Source organism: Python bivittatus, unplaced genomic scaffold (genome assembly GCF_059951505.1).
Source record: "Python bivittatus isolate LINGU-HERP-01145 unplaced genomic scaffold, Pbiv_v1 ctg000020_np1212, whole genome shotgun sequence".
NCBI lineage: Eukaryota > Metazoa > Chordata > Lepidosauria > Squamata > Pythonidae > Python > Python bivittatus.
This window is the reverse complement of record NW_028277030.1, coordinates 869,821-889,568: the sequence shown is the minus strand read 5'-3', so window position 1 is coordinate 889,568 and position 19,748 is coordinate 869,821. Positions and strand designations below refer to the sequence as shown.

General features: G+C 37.0%; 1 protein-coding gene across 1 annotated transcript in view; it reads left to right on the top strand.

Moving 5' to 3' along the window:
- The first annotated feature begins 212 nt into the window (after nt 1-212).
- Nucleotides 213-19,748, top strand: part of ASB18 (ankyrin repeat and SOCS box containing 18) — a 33,093-nt gene continuing 13,557 nt past the window's right edge. The window contains 2 exon segments of the mRNA XM_025167510.1: nt 213-320; nt 7,122-7,342. Coding sequence (XP_025023278.1) covers nt 213-320; nt 7,122-7,342 — 329 coding nt within the window.

The window sequence follows — 19,748 nt, the reverse complement described above, 5'->3', positions numbered from 1 at the left end:
ACAGGAGCCAGACTCATTCTATTTTTAGCAGACCAAGCAACCTTCCTTGTTTACAGCTAACCAATTTTGTACACTACTGTATCTGAAAAAAATGGATGTCAATCACAAAGAGGCCCAGAAAATCCTGGCTTGACTGCATCCCTGTCCATCCACTGAATTCATATTTGATTACTCGATGAAAGAACAGCCTGGAAGCTGGAGATGGTGAAACCATGATAGATTTACTCTGCAATGAAGTCAAGCATGTGAATGCCATTATAGAACTTTCTAATGATGACTGGATGAAAGCCCCAACAGCTCAGCTGCATCCTTTGGTGCTAGTAGGTAATGAATCTTATTAAGAACTGTTTCACCTGTAATAAAGGGATGTGGTAATTTAAATTACCTCATTTCTAGGATTGTCACTGAATAAAGAAAATTTGAATTTTGAGCTCAGAAATAAGTACGCAAATTGATCATGCAAATTCCCCTTTTTGGACATATTTAATTTGCACGTTTCACTCTGAGATACTGCAGACTTTTTACAAGAAGTAGATTTGCATGAAGAAGGTTGTGTTAGATGATTGAGGGTAGGAGGGAGGCAGTAACATTTTTCTTTTATTCAGGAATGAGGGCATTGTGAAAGAAACTTTCATTGGGGGAAAACAAACCTGCTGAATACCTCATACTTTCTGGTGTCATTTCCGAAAACAACAGTAGCACCAAGCTAAGCTTGAGAGGGGAAATCATTTTCCAGAAAGAGGATTAGTAACCTGAGGCTTGAAGCCATCATCTCTAATTTAAGTTGAACCACTTTGTGTCACATATGCAGTAGTTATAATACTGACCCCAGGAGTCAGCCTGGCCCCTGTTTAGTTTGCAAGGAGTCACAGCTTCTGCTGCCTCTTCAGCTGGCTCTTGCCTTGTCCGAAACATTTCATGGCTCACTCCTTTCCGGACATTGACTGTAGCTACTTTGGGTCCTGTGCAGAGTTTTTCAGATGGCATAGCTGTAGTTGTTAATCACTCTGTCTTGCCTCTTATGTGTATTCCTACTTGTAATGATTAAGATAACAACACTTGCCCCCTAATCCAAAGCTGCCAAGGGGAAGGGGAACAAGAGCTGCCTAAGGGCAACATTCTCCTGAACAAAGGGTCAGTCACTTCCTGAGTTATTGACCACAGACATGTCATCAGACCATCCCCGGTGTCTGCTAGAGACTCTGTCTTTCCTGCCCTTTGCTGCCTAAGTTATCCTGATAAGTCCTTGATAAGATGTGCTGCCAAGAAATCCCCAGATATTATTGTGTATACTCCCCATCCTGTCCCTGTTAGTATGAAAATGTACCAAAAGCCCCCAGATAGTTTGAATCTCAGTATAGATAGACCCAAAGTCTCAGGAGGGGGCTGCCTCAGTCCCAACTTTAGAGGACCTGTCCTCTGCCATTCTTGGGATTCCTAGCATGCTGAAAGAGTGTGGAATGGCCTATTTTGCGGTTGTCGCTGTTGTTCTCTCTCTTTATATTTATTCAATAAAACCCTCTTTGGCATTTCATCCTCTTTTTTTTAATATAATTTTATTGAAAGTTTTAAAAACAAGTAAAAATTAATATAAACTAAAATAGAGTAAGAAAGAAAAAAAAGGAAGAAATAAAAGAAAGCTAAAGTGCAAAAAGAAAGAAGAAAAATAGAAGAAAAATAGAAAAGAAAGAAAAAAGATATAAAGTGGCTCTGATCTTCTTTACAGCAGTTATAAGTACAACTGTAAATTTACCTCTTTTTCTAAAGTTACATCATGACCCTTCTTTCTATAATCTATCCTATCTAATCATCAAAACCATAGATCATAAGTTCATTTTTTTCTGTTTTATGCAAAAAGTCCATAAGGGGTTTCCAGTCAGCAATAAATGTAGATATGGTCTTTTCTCTAATCAAACAGGTCAGTTTTGCCATCTCAGCAAGTTCTATCATCTTCACCAACCATTCCTCCACTGTAGGTATTGCCAAATCTTTCCATCTTTGTGCCCACAATAATCTTGCTGTGGTTATCATATATAAAAACAAAGTTCCATGACTTTTTCCAGCTGTTTATCCACCAGTCCCAGGAGGAAAAGTTCTGCTTTCAATTGTATATTTATCTTTAAATTGGCTCCCAGCTGGCCACTGGGATTGTCAGCACACTGGCATGTAAACAACCAACTGCACAATTTCCCCATTGCCTGTTTGTTTGTTTATCTTTTTGTTTCTGGGATTTGTTTACTGCCTGAAACCAGAAAGACTCTAAATGGCTTATAGAACTTACCTATACAGGTAGTCCCCAGTTTAAGAACAAGTTCCATTCCCAAGGTCTGTCCTTAAACTGAATTTATATGTAAGCCAGAACAGTGTTATTGTATTATACTGTATTAGTATTGTGTAATGAACCATTGTGTATTTAACTTGAATTTTGCTACAATTGGCTCCATTCTTAACTATGGGTCGTCTGTAAAGCAGGCATTCTTAACCCAGGGACTACCTATAAAAGGCAACACAAGTCAATTTAACAATTAAATTTGTAATCTTATTAAGTGTTGATTTAAAGTAATGATAAAAATAATGTTAAATGTATTGAAAACAGTGCTGTGGTTATCATTAATCCCTGAAGAGCCAGGGTTTTCACCTGTTTCCATGAGGCTGTGAAGGGGCATCCTTGCTTCAAGAGATGAGCTATTCCCAAGGATAGGAGCAGCTACAGAGGAGCCCACCACTGAGCCTCCTCTTGCCATACCTCCTAGTATGTGGGGTCTCTTAGCAGGCAGTCCCTAGTTGTTTCGTAGGATGGGTAGAAAGCTCATAGAAAAGTTGTGAAAAAGAAAGTCTTTGCCCTAATGTACCCAGAGATATATTGGTTCTAAACTAAACTTAGTTCATGTGCTGACAGTTAAATTTAATTGTATTATTCCCAAGATTGTTTTAATTTTACTTTTTCTTCCAGATTATCAGCTATTCCTCCCAATTTTGTGTCCAATGTTCATAACCATTTTATCCATATCATTAATAAAATTAGTACAGGACCCAGGATTGAATCAGTTGCATCCCACTCCACTCAGATGAGGAACATTCTTTGAACTCAGTGTTCATGCCAATTAATTGCCATGCCATTCAGCATAAACATCCAGCACCCCGTTAAATAACTGTTTGACTAGAATGCCATGGAAAACATTTTATTAAAATCAAGGTAAATTATATCCATAGCATTCCCATAGTCTATTAAGGAATTTATCCAGTCAAAAAACTAAGATAAGGTTAGTCTGCAAACACTTTTTCTCGACAAATTCAGGCTGACTCCTAATAATCATTACATTATTTTAAATTGCTTTATTTGAGATCTTCCCAAATGTTGTTACTGGGCTGACTCTGGTTTTTTGAATCTTGTTTTTCCTGCTGTTTGAAGATAGGAACAAAATTTGCCCTCCTCCTGTCATCTGGCATTTCACCCATTCACCAGAGGTTTTTAAAAATTAGGTATATAAAAGTGTTTTAGCTTTTTTTCTTATTAGCTTCTCTTGTTTTGGACTCCTAATACATGTTCAGAAATTATTAAGATTCATTGTTTCAAAATCAACTCACCCTTAGTTTCCCTTAATAGTAATAGCTCCACCATTATATGGTCACTTTCCTCCAAAGTTCTTGCTAATTCAGCTTCCCTGACTATGTCTTCCCTATTGGTTAGTATCAAGTCAAGCATATATGATCCTCTCTTTATATTTATATGCCTATACAAAAGGTAATTCAAGCTCATTTTATTTCCCATGCTTGAAGCATTAGGGTACAAACAACAAATGCCATGAACTCTATGAGTCAATGTTCCCTGACCTTTTACTGATGTTGATTAAATCAATAGACATCTTAAGAGTAACACTTCAACTTCCTTCTATATTGTACAAGTCTTCATCTGAAATCCTTATTTTAAGGTATTTATCTCCAGTGCTCTCAGGGTTTCATTTAAGTTCTCCTAATCCAGCTTCCTATGCTTTAGCTAATCACATTTTGACCAGCTCTTGTAAGGTGCAATCCATTTATGCCAGCAGTCCATCATCAAGATAATGCAGACCATGGGCCCATGAATCAAATTTCTTCCATTTATAATATTTTGCTAGCCTTTCACTTCCTTGATTCTTGCTTTCCTTTCCCAGACCTCTTCCATGGATTAGAAGTTTGGATGAGGACAGAACCTGAACCTTAAGTCGTTAAACCTTTTTCCTGGAATTTTCCATGATAGGTTGTAGCTGCTTTTGGCAGTACTGTATCTTTGATCCTCACATAGATGAGTGGGAAATATAACCATCACTGGAATTATTCTATTACATCTTTGATGTGTGCTCCTGACAGACAGTACACTTCAGGAGCTGATTGGTCTGGTTGGCACACCTCTATAGAGAGCTACTGTCCTGTCTCCTGTTTAGAAGAGGGTAACTGTTCTACAGCAATTGCTACAAAACATTTTATGAATTACAGCAGTGCAGAATATATTCTACATTTCTTGTTTCTGGTTGTCATGCTTATCCTGTGGGCTTGTTCCTTTGGCTGATTCTGTTCATTATCTCCCATTGTAACACCCTCTTTGTTTGAACTGGTGAATCTTCATTCTGAAGTGCGGCCACTCACTTTTCCAATGCTCTGACTTTCTCATCACTTGCAGCAATTATGTCAGGTTGTTTTCCAGCAGGAGTACAAATGTGTCATAAGCACTGCAAGTCACAATTGCAGAGTTATATCCATTAGCTTTTATTTCTTGTTCCCAACTCTGGATAGCTTGTTGACTAGAGGTGGGGGCATTTATTAAGAAACTCCCCACTTACTTCACAGGCAAAATCCTGTTAGCTCTCCCTGTTAATTTGCCTAGTTTCTTATGGGAGTCATTAAACTTGGCACAACTCTGATGCTTTTATTTTCAGTTCTCTTGACTCTAAGTTCCATAAGATGCTTTCTTAGCTGAACATCAGATGTTAAGCAAAGATGAGTGTGGTATGCTTATCGCAAATTTTCCTTTTAGTGGGTCTCACTATTCCAAAGGAGTGCAATCAACTGAACACATGGAAGTCATTTGTGTAACATGGTTTGTGTAAGCCGGGCCTCCCTGCCTTTATACAGAATGAGGCAACTGCTTCAAGCAAGAAGTTGTAGATGTCAGAATTACAGACTGTGTGCACTCAATCAGTCCTGTAAACTCAACTTTATTGCCAAGCATACTGGTTGGGAGATATATAATATAGAATGATTTAAATATGATGGAAGCTGCTTGTTTGTACATACATTTGCTGTCCAGAGAAGCTACCATAATCACATGGACATGAGATGCAACCTTCAAGTGTGGTACAAGTTACTGGTGTTTTTAATTTCTCCTTGGATGTATTTCACAGTAACAAAATATTACTTTGGACATTACTTTTGCATAGGCTCTTGTTCCATGTACTAGTGCCTGTTTATAGGCTACAAAACTGGTACTAGCCACACTGGTGTCTGACTAAAGCAAAGCAGTTGCATTGCTTTGTGACATAAAGACTGGCAAAATCAAAGCAGAACTTTGGTCTTCACAACAAAATTAAGCATTTCTTTTTCTTTTTTCACACCTTGATTTCACTCCCAATTCCTGCTAATTGGGAGTTGGACAGAAGAGGGATCCTTTATGTAAGAGAAAGAACATTGCCCGAACAATTGGCAGAAGCAGGGAACGAAACCTATCCCAGGAAACAGGAGAACCGTTTCTGAAGAGGGAGGACAAACCACAGCAGCTAAGACAGGTGACCTTCCATCACACCTCCCTCTCTGCACGTCTCTATGCTTGAATGAGAATTGATGTAGACCAGGCATGCTAATTTAGTGTACCCCATTTGCATAATTAGTACATATACTTTTATCGGGCAGATTACATCATTCAGATTGGTTTTGGACAGACAAGGAGATGGCATAACATAAAGAAAAGGGTAAGCCTTCTCCAGACGCAGCCGCTGTTTACATTATCCACATGCAGTTTGCCTCAGCCAATAACAGTTGTTAACTATGAACTTATCGAGGGACATTTGTTATTCTGGTTCACTGCTTTTTGCAAAGAAAAGGCGAGAGAAAGAAGACCCTGCCTATAAAGAAAAGACTCACAAAATAGCAGATCATTGTGTGCTTGTATGCAGACAAAAGAGCTCCCATTGATTTTGGCCACCAGCCTTTTCTTTGAAGAAGAAATGTACAGTCTCTGTATCTGCCTTCCCTTGATGACAGGGACATCATCGGCCAATAAAGAAGTTTTAGTTAGTTACATTAAGTATCATCAACTCAGGTTTAATTCCTGGTTACTATATGGACAAATATCTGTCATCTTCACCTGTCTTTTCAAATAAATCAGAGTTCTTCCAAAGACATTCTAGTAAATTCTTTATCCTCACCCTTCCACCTTATATCAAATCAAATCAAATCAGTTTATTACAGCCATAAGGCCAGATACAGTAAAATAACTAATAGTAGGACCATTACATACATCTTATTTATTTATTTATTTATTTATTTATTTATATTTCAAATTTAGATACCACCCATCTCACAAAAAAGTGACTCTGGGCAGTTATATCTATATAGATAACAGAAAGGCAATGAGTAAAATAGGATCTAAAAATAAATAAGAACATATAAAATTAAAAATAATATAATTAAAAAGTGATGAATGTAATTAATGGTGTGACGTATTGTATAGCACAAAACTGGGTGACTTGAGAGGATATTTTTGAGTCCTTATCCGAAAGACATAACAGCAAGTAGAAATTACATTCCCTGCCCAGAAATTTCTTCAAGATTGGATAAATGAAGGGCTGTCTAGAGTCCTTATATAGGGAGCGGCAGAGTAGCATATGACTTAGAGTTTCTATTAAGTCATCGCCATGTGGACATAACTGGAGAGACATGGGAGTGCCCTTAAAACATCCAAAAAGGACTGTTGAGGGCAAAGCATTCAGCCTGCCTAAAGTGAAGGCCTTAGGACATTTCAGAATTGTGATGGATGTTAAATAAGAGGCTGGAGTGAACCCTTTCAGAAGAATCTGATAAATAATGGAGTGTGACACCTTGCTTAAATTTGTTTGGAGATCTATATCCCAAATTTGTTGTTTGAGGGCAACAACCCTCTCTGCATCTCAGCCAGCCACAGACACACTGGCTGTCTGCGACATCTCCTGCTCTATGGCCCCAGGAGGATGGAGTGCCTTCATGAAGCTTGTGACATGGGACCCACAAACTGCACCAAGCTGTTGCTGGATTATAAGGCCAATCCAAACCTTCTGTCTGATGAGAATCAAGCACCTTTGCACTTGTGCACCAGCCAGAACACACTTGGGTAAGGAAGGGACGGTATGCAGTGACAATTCTTTTCCTTCTGCTGTTTTGGACTGATAATTTCTATAGTCTTGGAATGAGAACTGTACAAAACATGTTGTGCTGATTTGCCCTTTTTATGCAGTAGCATGTGGTAACTCAATGACTTTACCCAAAATTTCAAAAACAAAACATTCCTTTTATTGGCTAAAGCTTTAATATATGTCTTGTCATGAACATGTTGCAAATATTTTACTTATCTGTTCTGTTATTATCCTGTCCTTCATCCTAATAATGAAGATGCATGGCCCTTAGAAAATTCAGCATTAGTGGCAGAAATAGGCTAAACATTTCCTAATAACTTTGTTACATTTGTAGCATTCAACTGTTGGCGATGCAAGTCCAATGGCGCTGGCTCTTCCCAACTTACTGACCATAAGGGGGAAGTGGGGCATAGTTAAAGAATTAAGGATTTCCTCCAGGTCCCCTCTTTCTCTATCCCTTTGCCTGCTCCTTGTTTAGGAGATTGCTGCTGCCTTGATTCCCAGGCACACGTGCACAGAGGCTCTGCCTATTCCTATATGTCCTGTAAACTCTGTTCATTTTTATGATAGTTATAAAACCTACTTCACCAATCAGTGCTCAGGTCTCATTCCTATTCCTTGGAACACACACACACACAGAAAGCTACCAGTGAGCTGTGGGTGCTCTTTTTATTTGTTTTTGAAATGTAAAACCTCTGACTTGAAATGAATTTATTTACTTTATTGGATACACACAGATACACACATGCGCTCATAGCATAATCTGTCAGGACCACCATGTTACCACACATTGGGTAGGTGTTTCACTAGTGGAACAAATAAAAGTTATTTGTTCTTATTTGTGTCTGAGATATTTCATAAAGTTGCTCTGAACACCTGAGAATAACATATACTTGGCTCAATTAGAAGATAGATTCATAGAATAATAGAATGGAAGAGTTGGAAGACATCATCTAGTCAAACTCTCTGCCCAGTCCAGGATTCAACTACTATGGCATCCTTGACTGACACTTGTCTATCTGTAAAACACATCTAGGGAAGGAGAGTCCACCACACTTGAAATCAGTTTATTTTATTTTCAACAGCCCTTACCATTAGGATTTTTTTTCCTCATGTCCAGTTGAAATCAAGTTCCTTGAGATTTAAGCCTATTGTTTCTTGTCCTGTTTCCTGAACAACTGTGCACCAACTTCTACACAACAGTCTTCAGAAACCTGAAGGCAGGTATAATGTCTCTCCACAGTTTTCTTTTCTCCAAGCTGAACATACCTAGTGCTTCCACCATTCCTCTTAATTTTTTCCTTCCAGACCCCTTACCATCTCCCTTGCTTTTCTCTGGATATATTATGGTTTGTCAATGCCCTTCCTAAAATGCAGTGCCAGAACTGGATGCATATTCTATGTACAGTCTGATCAATGCAGAGCAGAGAGGAAAGATTATTTTTCTTGATCTTGGCACTATACTTCTGGGTTTTTTCCAGTAGCATCACACCGCTGGTGCAGGCTTAGCTTGTGAACCACCACGAGATCTTTTTCACATGTACCGCTGCCTGGTATGGTCTACTTCATCATATATTCAGGCCACTGATTTTTCCTATCGAAACATTGGACTCTGCATCTGTTCCTCTTGGGATTCATCTTCCTAGGTTCTGTCCATTGTTCCAGCTTGGTAAGATCTTCTTGAATTTTGACAACTTTGGGTTGTCTGCAAATTTGATAATCATGTTTTCTATCCCCTCATCCAAGTCATTGAAACTAAACTAAACTAATTCTGAATATTGGGTTACAGAACACAATTTATTAGGGAGGATTTTTAAAAGCTGCTTCAGATGTATTCTGAAGATTTAACCACTTTTTTTAAAAATATGAAACATGCTAGATAATAAGAAGGTTAAGCTTTTGGTAACAAACATTTTTTGTATTTGATATTTTTTGCACTAATAGTTTTAATATTATCTTTAAATTTTTACTGATAAAATGCAGGTTATTAGCTTGGATAGACAGATTTTTATCTTCCATTCTCTTTATAACAATGGCCTGAATGATGTTTCAAGTTCTTCTGTGTTATATTGTTTACAATTCTCTATCTGGATGATTTAAAACCTTTTGAGCATCTCAGTGACTAAAAAAAAACCTGGGCTTTCTTCCAACCATTTCAATTTTCATAATCCATGAGAATACATTTCCCCTCCTCCCAAATGAAGGGGTTTTTAATTAGAAGGTTTTTTTAAAACAATTTTTTTCTAAAGTTCCAGCAAAATTCATTTTATCTTCTTCACTTCAGGAGTCACATATGCCAACTTCACCCTGTTTAGTAGAATCCCTCCCCTTGACCTTCTTGTTACAGCAATCATTTTCACAGAAAAAGAGAATTCTACAAATCTACCACATTCTCTTTGCTGTACCTTCTATGAAATTTTGGAGAAGTTGCTACTGACTTCAGAGCAGAACTATAAAATTGAGTAGCCTCTTAATTTCAGTGGGGAACAAAAAAAATTGTGTCACACAAACAAAAACTGGTTATAGTATTTGTATGTTGAATTCAAATATATTTTCAAAATTTCTCTGTCAGGAAAGGTGTTTGAGTGACCCACAACTTTACTTTGGTAATAGCTTATATTTACAAGTTGATTAAAAGCACAAAAGTGTTACCTAAAGAGACACAATGTTTTATTTTCTGCTGAATTGCACCTGAGGACCATTTCTCCTAAGGGTCCAGCAGGAGTCAGTCAGCATGCTATGGCTCCACCTGCCTTGGTACCACTTTTTCATGCTTGAAATGTCCTGATGAAATCATTCATTGTGTTTCTCACTGGCCGGTTGTCCAAGTGAGAATCCAAGAAATGAACTTTTAATGCCATGCTATATCCCATAACTTGATATGACTTCAGGAACTCACTGTTACGCTTTAGTTTCCTGCTTTATGATTTCCCAAAGAGTTTTTACAGACACTTTTGAATGCAGCTTTTTCAACTTCACTTAATCAAATTTGTCATCTTTTATCAATTATCTTATCTGAGGATCTACAAAAATACCTTCCTTAATCTTAGTATCACTAAACCTGGGAAAAGTATTCCTCGAGTATATGAAACCAATTCCTGTTTTGTCACTTTAATGAAGTTTTTCATCGGTCCAAGTTTGATGTGCAAAGGAGGAAGGAAAATCTTTTAAGAGTTGACAAGTTTATCTCACACACACATACACACACACACACATATATATATTCAAAAAGTGGATTTTGGCTATTCATTCTGAATTTTACATTTTTGGGGTGTTCGTTCTGAATGTAATGTTTCTTCCTGTTCTTCCTGTGCTACTCACTCACAAAAAACATACAGTATTTTATGTATCCAAGCTGCAGGTCAAGCAGAAGTGTAATGACCTTCAGATTTCCAAAGAGACTCCATTTTTTTTCATACTGGATCTTTTCCAAAGGCAGTTTCATGTTTTCATATATCTTTCATGTTAATATCATGGGCTAATGATACAGATGATAATGTATTTCCATTATGAAGAAGCACAGCTTTCAAGCTAACTTTCAAGGAGTCATTGAACAAGTGCCACTCATTTACACTGTGTTCATGGCCAAAAGCCTTCATAACTGAACAAACATTTCTACAAAATGTTAATCTATCTTCTTGGGAGAAGAATTCATTAAATTTGTCACCATTGAGCTTGTTAGGCAGAAACAACAATAACAGTCTGATGACTGGTCTTTTGGTTCCCTCCAAATGGCATATGGCATGAACCCTTTAGTAATCCTGTTAGAAGTGCCACACAGCAAATGTGAGGGGCCCAATTCTTATCTTGGTTATGTAAGGTTTACCCCGTTGGACTCAGAGAAACTCTCGTGACACGTGTGTTCAGCAAAGAAGTTTACTCAAGCATAACATTCGTAATTACAGACAAAGCCAGGACTGGCTTGGCACATTTTACAATTTATAGTTCCCCGTCCCAGTGCTTAACCCCTGTTGCTTGGTTACAGATTACCCACAGTAATCCTCCCCTTTACTCCAATGGCAGATTCAGTCCAGCTCTTTTGTGTTCTTGATGGCTGTCAATCGCTGGCGTTGTTGTTGTCGTCGATGGGTCTTTCTGTTGCTCGCAAAACCGGGAGTTCCCCAATCACGAGCTGATTGCCTTAACTCAAATCCGCGGCTCTCCCCTTTGTCTACAGTGCCCGCAGCAATCTGGCGTTAACACAACGCATCCGCTCGTGGTTTAGTTAAGCGGCGCCAGCTGGCCCATTAATCAGTTCGCGGTTTCTCACTTCCCCTTTCCTTGCTAGCACTCAAACGGTGAAACTGACTAAGCGTGGCTGGGCAAGTTCCTAGCCGTGCCACACCGGCTGAATCTGACAGGTTACCCACTTTACAACCAAAATAAAGTCCATAGCATTCTTTGACAAGTAAGGTGAAGTTTCATTTCTGAGATTTAAATGTTAACTCACCACATACATAATAGAAAATATCAGAATGGTTTACACGGTTTCATGGCATTCTAACAGTATGTAGATAAGCGCAACACAATAGCAACCGTCTTAATATTTAACCTGAATACAGAGAGCACACACTTAAAAGGCTTACACCAAACTGACCAGAAACTGCTTTCCAAGCAGAGGCTGAGCCCATGGCTAGACGTGTCCAAGCATGACCCAACTTGCACCATGTGCTGTTCTGTCACGCCTTCTACATTTGTCTTGAGGTTATTTATGCTAGAGAACAATAATCACTAGGTTTTGTTCAATGATTGTTACCTACATGCTGCTAGAGTTAAAATATAGTGCCATGATGTCACTAATTGAACAGAATAACAAAGATGGGGTCACAAGAAAACTAAGCCTAATATTTTAAAAAAATCTCATCTCATTTTTAAATTCAGCATGAAAAAGTCTTAGAACACCCACTACAGCCCATGTGACAAAATATTTGTGGACCAGTGTTTCCTGTTGGTTGCTAGTATGAAAGCATGGTACTTGTGCTATATGCAAATATTTTAAAACAACTGAGATTATTTCATAAGAATTTGGAATGCTAAGCAAAAAAAAAAAAAACAGTAAGCAAAAAGAAAGACATGATATAAGACAAAAAAAAAGTACATCTAATTTAATTTAATTGTCCTTGCCCATAGGTACCTATCTTAGGTATCTATCTCTGTTTCCCTTCATGGTCTCAGTTAACTGACACTTTCATTAACTCTTTCATAAGACAGCAAAATACTAGATTATTACCCTTAGATGTAGCCTGTCATATGCCAGCATGTTTTGCTAACAATATCAATCTATGTTGGCACATTTTGGAAAGTATACAAGTACAACCAAAGCCCAATGTTATCCCAAGCATGCTCACATTATTCTATACAAGCTAGGATCTCTAATCTAAAGACTACCCTGAAAGCTAACATCCTGTTGCCAAACCTCAAACAGGAGGTATATGCAGCAAAGTACGATAGTCCAAATAATGCTGTTTTGAAAATGCCACTCTGAAGTCTGATATTGGAAAAAAAGATCAAGTTGTCCATCAATCTCTTCTGGTAGATAAATCAGTTCTACAGTTGTCAAACTTCTTAAATATGAAGAAACGTAGATGCCACTTTTCTTGAATGAGCAAAGTTGATACATGTCAAGCAATGTCGCCTGAGGATTTTACAATGAGAAAGATCTAGTTGAAATACACATACGGAAAATCTTTAACTCCATTTCCTCTTATTTAGTATGAACCAGAAATTGTCACCCCAAATTTTCCCTCTGCAGAAAAAGTTTGTTTTTTTATAACTCAAAACCATGGCAGCAATCCTAACTGTACACACACATACACACACACATACACCATGTATATCATACATAGGGTTGGTCTGCAAATTTTACTTAAAAAAAATAGCCTATATATTAAATTTATATATAGTATTTATGACTACTAAATAAAAGCCTATCCTAACATTTATGAGTGGGTGAGTTTGTAAAGTCAGATAATAGAATATGATAGTGCAATGTTATATATGAAGTTGCATATTCTGAACACATAGAAATATATTTCAAACTTTATATTGTCATGTGAAAATTTTATCTTGGAAGATAATGAAACACCCTTGGCTGGGAGAATGAAAACCTTCAAGTAACAATGGAAAGTCCAGAATAAATTACATTTTTGCTTCATGCTGTTATAATTTATTCTGTAACAACTGTTCTTCAAAATTCTAATTGCTTCAATGATGATCTGAAGTTGGGGATAAATTTTGCTTGGTTTCAGTTTTGTTCAGTTCTGTTTTAAGGAGCCCTGGTCCTACCTGTTCCTGGCATACTTCTCACAAACAGCAGAGATGGTGCCGAACGTTTTTTTTTTTAGTGGTAGCCTTTCAAATCAAAATAGGAGTCCCTGTGAATAAATATTAGGATCTTGGAAGCTTAAAATTTGAAAAGGCCATTTAGGTGATAAGTCCAACCCCCTACTCATCTCAGGAATTTGAACTAAAATATCCATCTACAGATGTCTATCTAGACTCATATTGAATATATCCAGTAAAATGATGTCAAACTGCTTTTATTGTTAGAAAGCTTTTTCTAACATTTAATTAAAATCTGCCTTCCTATAATGCAAATCAATTATCTGTGTCCTGTACTATGCAATGGGAGAAAACAGTGCTTGACCTTCTTCTATGTGACATCCTTTCAATTATCTGAAGAAAACTATCATATCCCATATCCATCATCTTTTTTCAAGACTATCACATCAACTCCTTCAGTCTCTCTCTCACTGGGGTATGTTTCTAATCCCCTGACAATCTTTGTTACCTTCTCTGAATGTCTTCCAATTTTTTTAATGCTTCCTTGAGTGCAATGCTCAGAACAGTACTCAAAATTGAGTATGAAATAGAGTGGAACAATTATGTTTTGGGATTTATACTTCTTCTGCAATTCATATAATTTTATTAAAGATTCTTTAAAAAGGAAGACAAAAACTAATACAAGCTAATAGAGAGCAAGAAAAAGAAAGAAACTGAAGAAAAAGCTAAAAGTGCAAGAAATGAAAAAAAGTAAAAGAAAAATAGAAAAGGAAGAAAAAAGATACAAAGAAGTAGCTTCTGATCTTCTTTACAGCAGTTATAAGTACAATTATGACTTACTCTATGGTTAAAACATAACTCTCTTCTTTCGATAATCTATCCTGTCTAATCATCTCAACCAGTTCCATCATCTTCATGAACCATTCCTCCATTGTGGGTAGTGCCCACATCTTTGTGCATACAATAATCTCATTGCAGTTATCATGTACAAAAATCAGGTTTCATAATTTTTTCCAACTTTTTTCCAACTCCATCAATCCCAAAAGAAAAAGCTCTGGTTCCAATTGTATATTAATCTTTAAAATCCTTTGAATCAGTGTATGTATTTGAATTCAGAATTTTCTAGCTTTTTTGCAAGTCCACCAAACATGATAAAATGTCCCTTCTTGTTGTTTGGGTTTCCACATAAATTTGAAGTGCCTTTATACATTCTAGAAAATTTATCTGGTGATAAATACCAATGGTACATCATTTTATAAAAATTCTCTTTAAGATTATAATATAATGTAAATTTTAATCCTTTCAGCCACATATTTTCCCATTGTTCCATCTATATATGATAACCAAAATTTTTAGCCCACTTTATCATATATTTTCACTTGTTCTTCTTCTGTTTTAAATTTCAAAAGTTTATACATTTTAGTAATCACATGTTCATCATTTGTACATAATTCTATTTCAAATTCAGTCTTACAATGTTTAAAACCATAAATTATTTTGTCTACTTTAAATCCTTCTAATAAATAAGAGAACCATTGACAACTATATCCCTCTGCTACCAGTTCTTCTCTTGATTTTATTTTACATTCCCTTTGACAAAATTCTAATATCTCACGATAAGTTGGCCATTTGTGTTTGCCTATTATTTCTCATCTATAAAATGCTTCTTGTGCTGAGAGCCAGATTTATATTTATTTCGATGAAGCCTATCCTTTTTTGGCAGCTACATCGTGGTTCTGATTCCTACACAGTTTGCAATCAACTACTGTTTCAAATTTTTCCTTCCTTCCTTCCTTCCTTCCTTCCTTCCTTCCTTCCTTCCTTCCTTCCTTCCTTCCTTCTTTCTTTCTCTTTCTTTCTTTCTTTCTTTCTTTCTTTCTTTCTTTCTTTCTTTCTTTCTTTCTTTCTGTTTTTTGCAAGTATTATTATCAAGCTAGGTATTTCCCAGTCTTATACCAGTTCATTTGTTATTGGTTTCCTAAATGAAGAACTTTGTACTTGTCTCTATGAAATTTCAGTGGGTTATTTTCAGCACATTTTTCCAATCCATCAAGAGTGTTTTGAATACTGTTTCTGTACTGTATTAGCTGTCAGACACAATTTTATATCATCTGCAGTTTTCATAAGCCTTCATCCAAATCATCTATAGAATTATTTAAGAGTAGGGGGCCCAAGACTGATCCTTGTGGTACCTCACTTCATACCTCTCTTCATTTTGATGATGAATCACTGATGAGCATTCTTTGTGCATATATAATTTCCAAGCCAGCTAAGTATCCACTTAATTGTCATGTCATCTAGTTCACATTTAACTGACTTATTAATCAGCATCATGTCATTATCAAATTCTTTGCTAAAAGCAAGGCATATGATGACTGCAGCATTCCCTCAATCTATTAAGCAAATTACCCAGTTAAAAAAAATCAGATAAATTGAATAAGGAAAGGTTTGTAATGTAGTAGTTAAGAAGTCCTGTCTTCTCAGCATCACCATAACCACTTCACTTTCTCCTCACAATGGACCTATATCCTCTTCAACCAGTTCCTGCCTCTTAATTAGGAATAGGGCTAGGATATCAGACCCCTTTGTTCTTTCTTCCATCTTCTGAAAAATGAAGTTGCAATTGAAAGAGGACAAGAATTTTTTTTACTTCTGACTGTTGGCAGTTAAATTTCCAGCAGATGTCAGGAGAATTGAAATTCCCCATTCTCACTATTGCACACCACTTTGAAAGACTGGTCACCTGATACAGAAAGGCCTCATCTGTATCTTCTGCCTGCCAGCAGCCTATAATAAGCTTTCTCTCCTTTTATTCTTCCCAAATACTTTCAACAGGATTTCTGTGTTCTGATTCCTGAATTTCTGTTCAAGTTTATTTTTCCTTGGCCACCCTCACCCATTTTCTTGAATAAATTGTTCCTTTTGAATAAATAGTAGACTACCAGTACTATGTGCCAATCATGAGTATCATCCCACCAGGTTTCAGTGATGCCTATCACATTCTATTTGTTTTCCTGAGTTAGGATCTCTAATTCTCCCTGTTTATTCCCCATGCTCTGTGAATTGTTGTAGAAACGTCTGGCATCTCTGTTCAGATTTATCTGAAAAGTCAGTAATACAAGTATTATTTTTAGCTTTTACCTTCTTCATTTCTGGCTAAAAGTAATATGTACAAAACTCAAACATTTAGAGAATTTCTGCAATCAAGTTTCTTTAAAAAGGTAGCATGTCATTTTGCTTATGTGTGTCATCCAAGCTTCATTCCATTCAGTGATTGAGTAAAGCCCCCTTCTTAGCTTATATTCCCTTCCAATGCAAAATTAAAAGAAAGGAAACAAGAAAAAATTGAGTCATGTAGTGGGGAAAAAATACTGTGCAGTATCTTTGCTACCAACTCACCTTCTACCTACTGGAAGATTTGACCTTGCTCTATGAATATGTCAACCATTTCATCAGCTGCAACATCAACGTTTCCAAGCAAAGCAGCAGTCATTTTGATTTATTTAGACAAGCTTATCACATTAAGTTACTTACACTAAAACACTGCTGTAGCCTGCCTAAGCCTCTTTTGTTTGCCAGAAGATATTTTAAGCAATAAATGTAAAGTAATATTGTGAGATAGGAAGTGTCCCTCTCACTATTCTCTGTACTCAGAAGTAAATACTCAGTTATTTTTACTAATGAAAACTTGATAGAAATCAGGCTTCCATAATTTGGAGAACATGCCAATATACAACCTACTTCTCAGCCAATGGAAAGGACGGGAGAAAGTGTTTTATACTCAGAATAAGTTGTAGCTAGGTTCTTATGAGCTGACTCTTGATCATAGATCAAAAATCTTACACAAGAACATGATCCCTAATAGTGCTAATTATATCCTATTCCGCCTACTATCAACTCTGCTCATGTTTTGATAATACGGGATCTTTCACTTTACACATCTTAGCAAATTTATGTAGTAACACATGCAGAAGGAGAGGTGAATGTGTAAATGAATATGAGCTAGATGGAATTCAAGAACCCAGACTACAATTCCACAAACCTAGTTTAGAATTAGCTACAGACCAAGCAAAGGTCAGTTAAATGTATAGCTTTATTCAGACTGATGTACTAATGCAATTGGGGAGGAAAGAAAGAACAAGAATGAAACAATATCAAGTAGGCCATTGAGTAGAAGGAAGGTCAGTGACAACTTGGTATGCTGTGAGACCGCTGGGACTTTATAGTGGCAAAAGGGGGGGGGGGGCTGGAGGAGAAAGAGAAATCACATTAGTTATCTGTGCATCCCTCCTTTTTTACTTCTCTAAGTTTATTCTACAGTAGTATGCCATATCTGAGCTTAAAAACCCAGTTGGCCAATAAATGGCAGCAGGCAATTTCTGTGGCTCTTTGCTGCCTTCTAGTGGTTGTCCAAACTTTTGCAACCCAGATATGGTATACTTACTCCATAGCTCTCTCTAGGTTTATCTGCTCAGGCTCTGTGAAACTTTGGAACAACTTTGTAATACATGGACCACAATAAGATCACAATGACCTACCCCACATTTTTATCTTGTTTTGGGTTCTTAAACTTATTCTTAAGAAAAGAAAATACTTCTTGAGAAGCTGGAGGATTGGGTCTGGAGAAGTATGAGGCTTTAGCCTTCCTCACTGCTCTTCCATAACTCTTGAAATACCTTCTATTGCTGAAAACAAGGTGTTATAAACTTTCATTCTTCTACATCATGGAACGTGATTTACATTCAAGTGTTCTCACCTTATACCATTTACAAAAAGTGTGACTTAAATATATGATGATCAGAGATAAGTAACATTACATTTGAGGGTACCAGAATATTTGAAGGATTTCCAAGAGCAGGGTTGCCAGACATCCAGCAAAAGGATTACCAGACGTTACCAGACGTCCAGCAAAAGGACATCCGGCAGGCATAGTCTTAAAATCAAATATCGTCTGACTTTTTGAGCATCTTGGGTTTTTTTGGGAGGACTGTTTTCACAACAGTAATCAATCAAACTTTCGTGTATTGTGACCTTGTAAACTTTCTTTCCCTTGTCCGTCAACAGACTCAACACCCTAAATTTACATTACTTTATTCTCTGATTTCAGCAATCGGTTTTCAATCCAGCCCCTTCAAATCTATAATCACTGTAGTCTGTAGATCACATGACTCATCATATGTTTCTATGGTGAAATTTGGAAAGCATGTCATTGATTCTGGGGCTGTGTCTATTACAAACAATTAACAAATTAAATGTATATTTATTTAATGGATCTATCAGTAGTGATTTCCCTGGTGAATTCTCCCACTGGGTTGGTTCAAGATCTTCCCTGATTGACTATACTTTAATCTCATGGAATTTGATTACTTCTGTACAAAAATTGTATTTAGAAAATCGACATGACAGTGATAATCTTCCAAGTATTACAGCTATAAAAGCATTTGACAATTGCTTTTTGGAAACAGAACCCACCTCATTTCTGGATTCAGACTCAGAGTTGAGGTTTGTTCATGTTAAATGGACTCAGCAACGTAATGAGCAAATTTCTCAGCTGTTTCTTTCTGAAGCAGCACTGCAATTCCACTCCACCATAGTTAGAGAGAGGTCTGAGGATTCTCCTTTGCAGACATTTACACAACTGATTCAGTTATTCCAGCCAGTGATTTCCACCCAGATATCAAGGAAAAGAGATAACCCAGGGGGCAGGATTTATTCCTCTCAGCCCTGGTTTGATGCAGAATGTTCTGAGGCCAAAAGTAAACTGATCAAGGAATTTAAGTTATATAAAAAGAACCCAGCTGAGCATTCCATCCAAGATTTTATGCTCCTGAAAAAACAATATAAACATCTTTTACAAAATAAGAAAAGAGAATTCACTAAGGCTTCTTGGCAGCAACTGATAACAGCATCTCAAGCCAGAAATTCCACCCTGTTCTGGCACCTGATACAGTAGTTTCCCATTCAACTGACAGGCCCCTTTTACTTCCCCACCTTTTATCTGCATCTGTGTGGGAAGACCATTTTAGAGCATTATATTCACAAGAAGAGGCCCATACAACTGATTTAGATCTCAGTGTTAACCTGCTCCCTAATTGGGCTCCT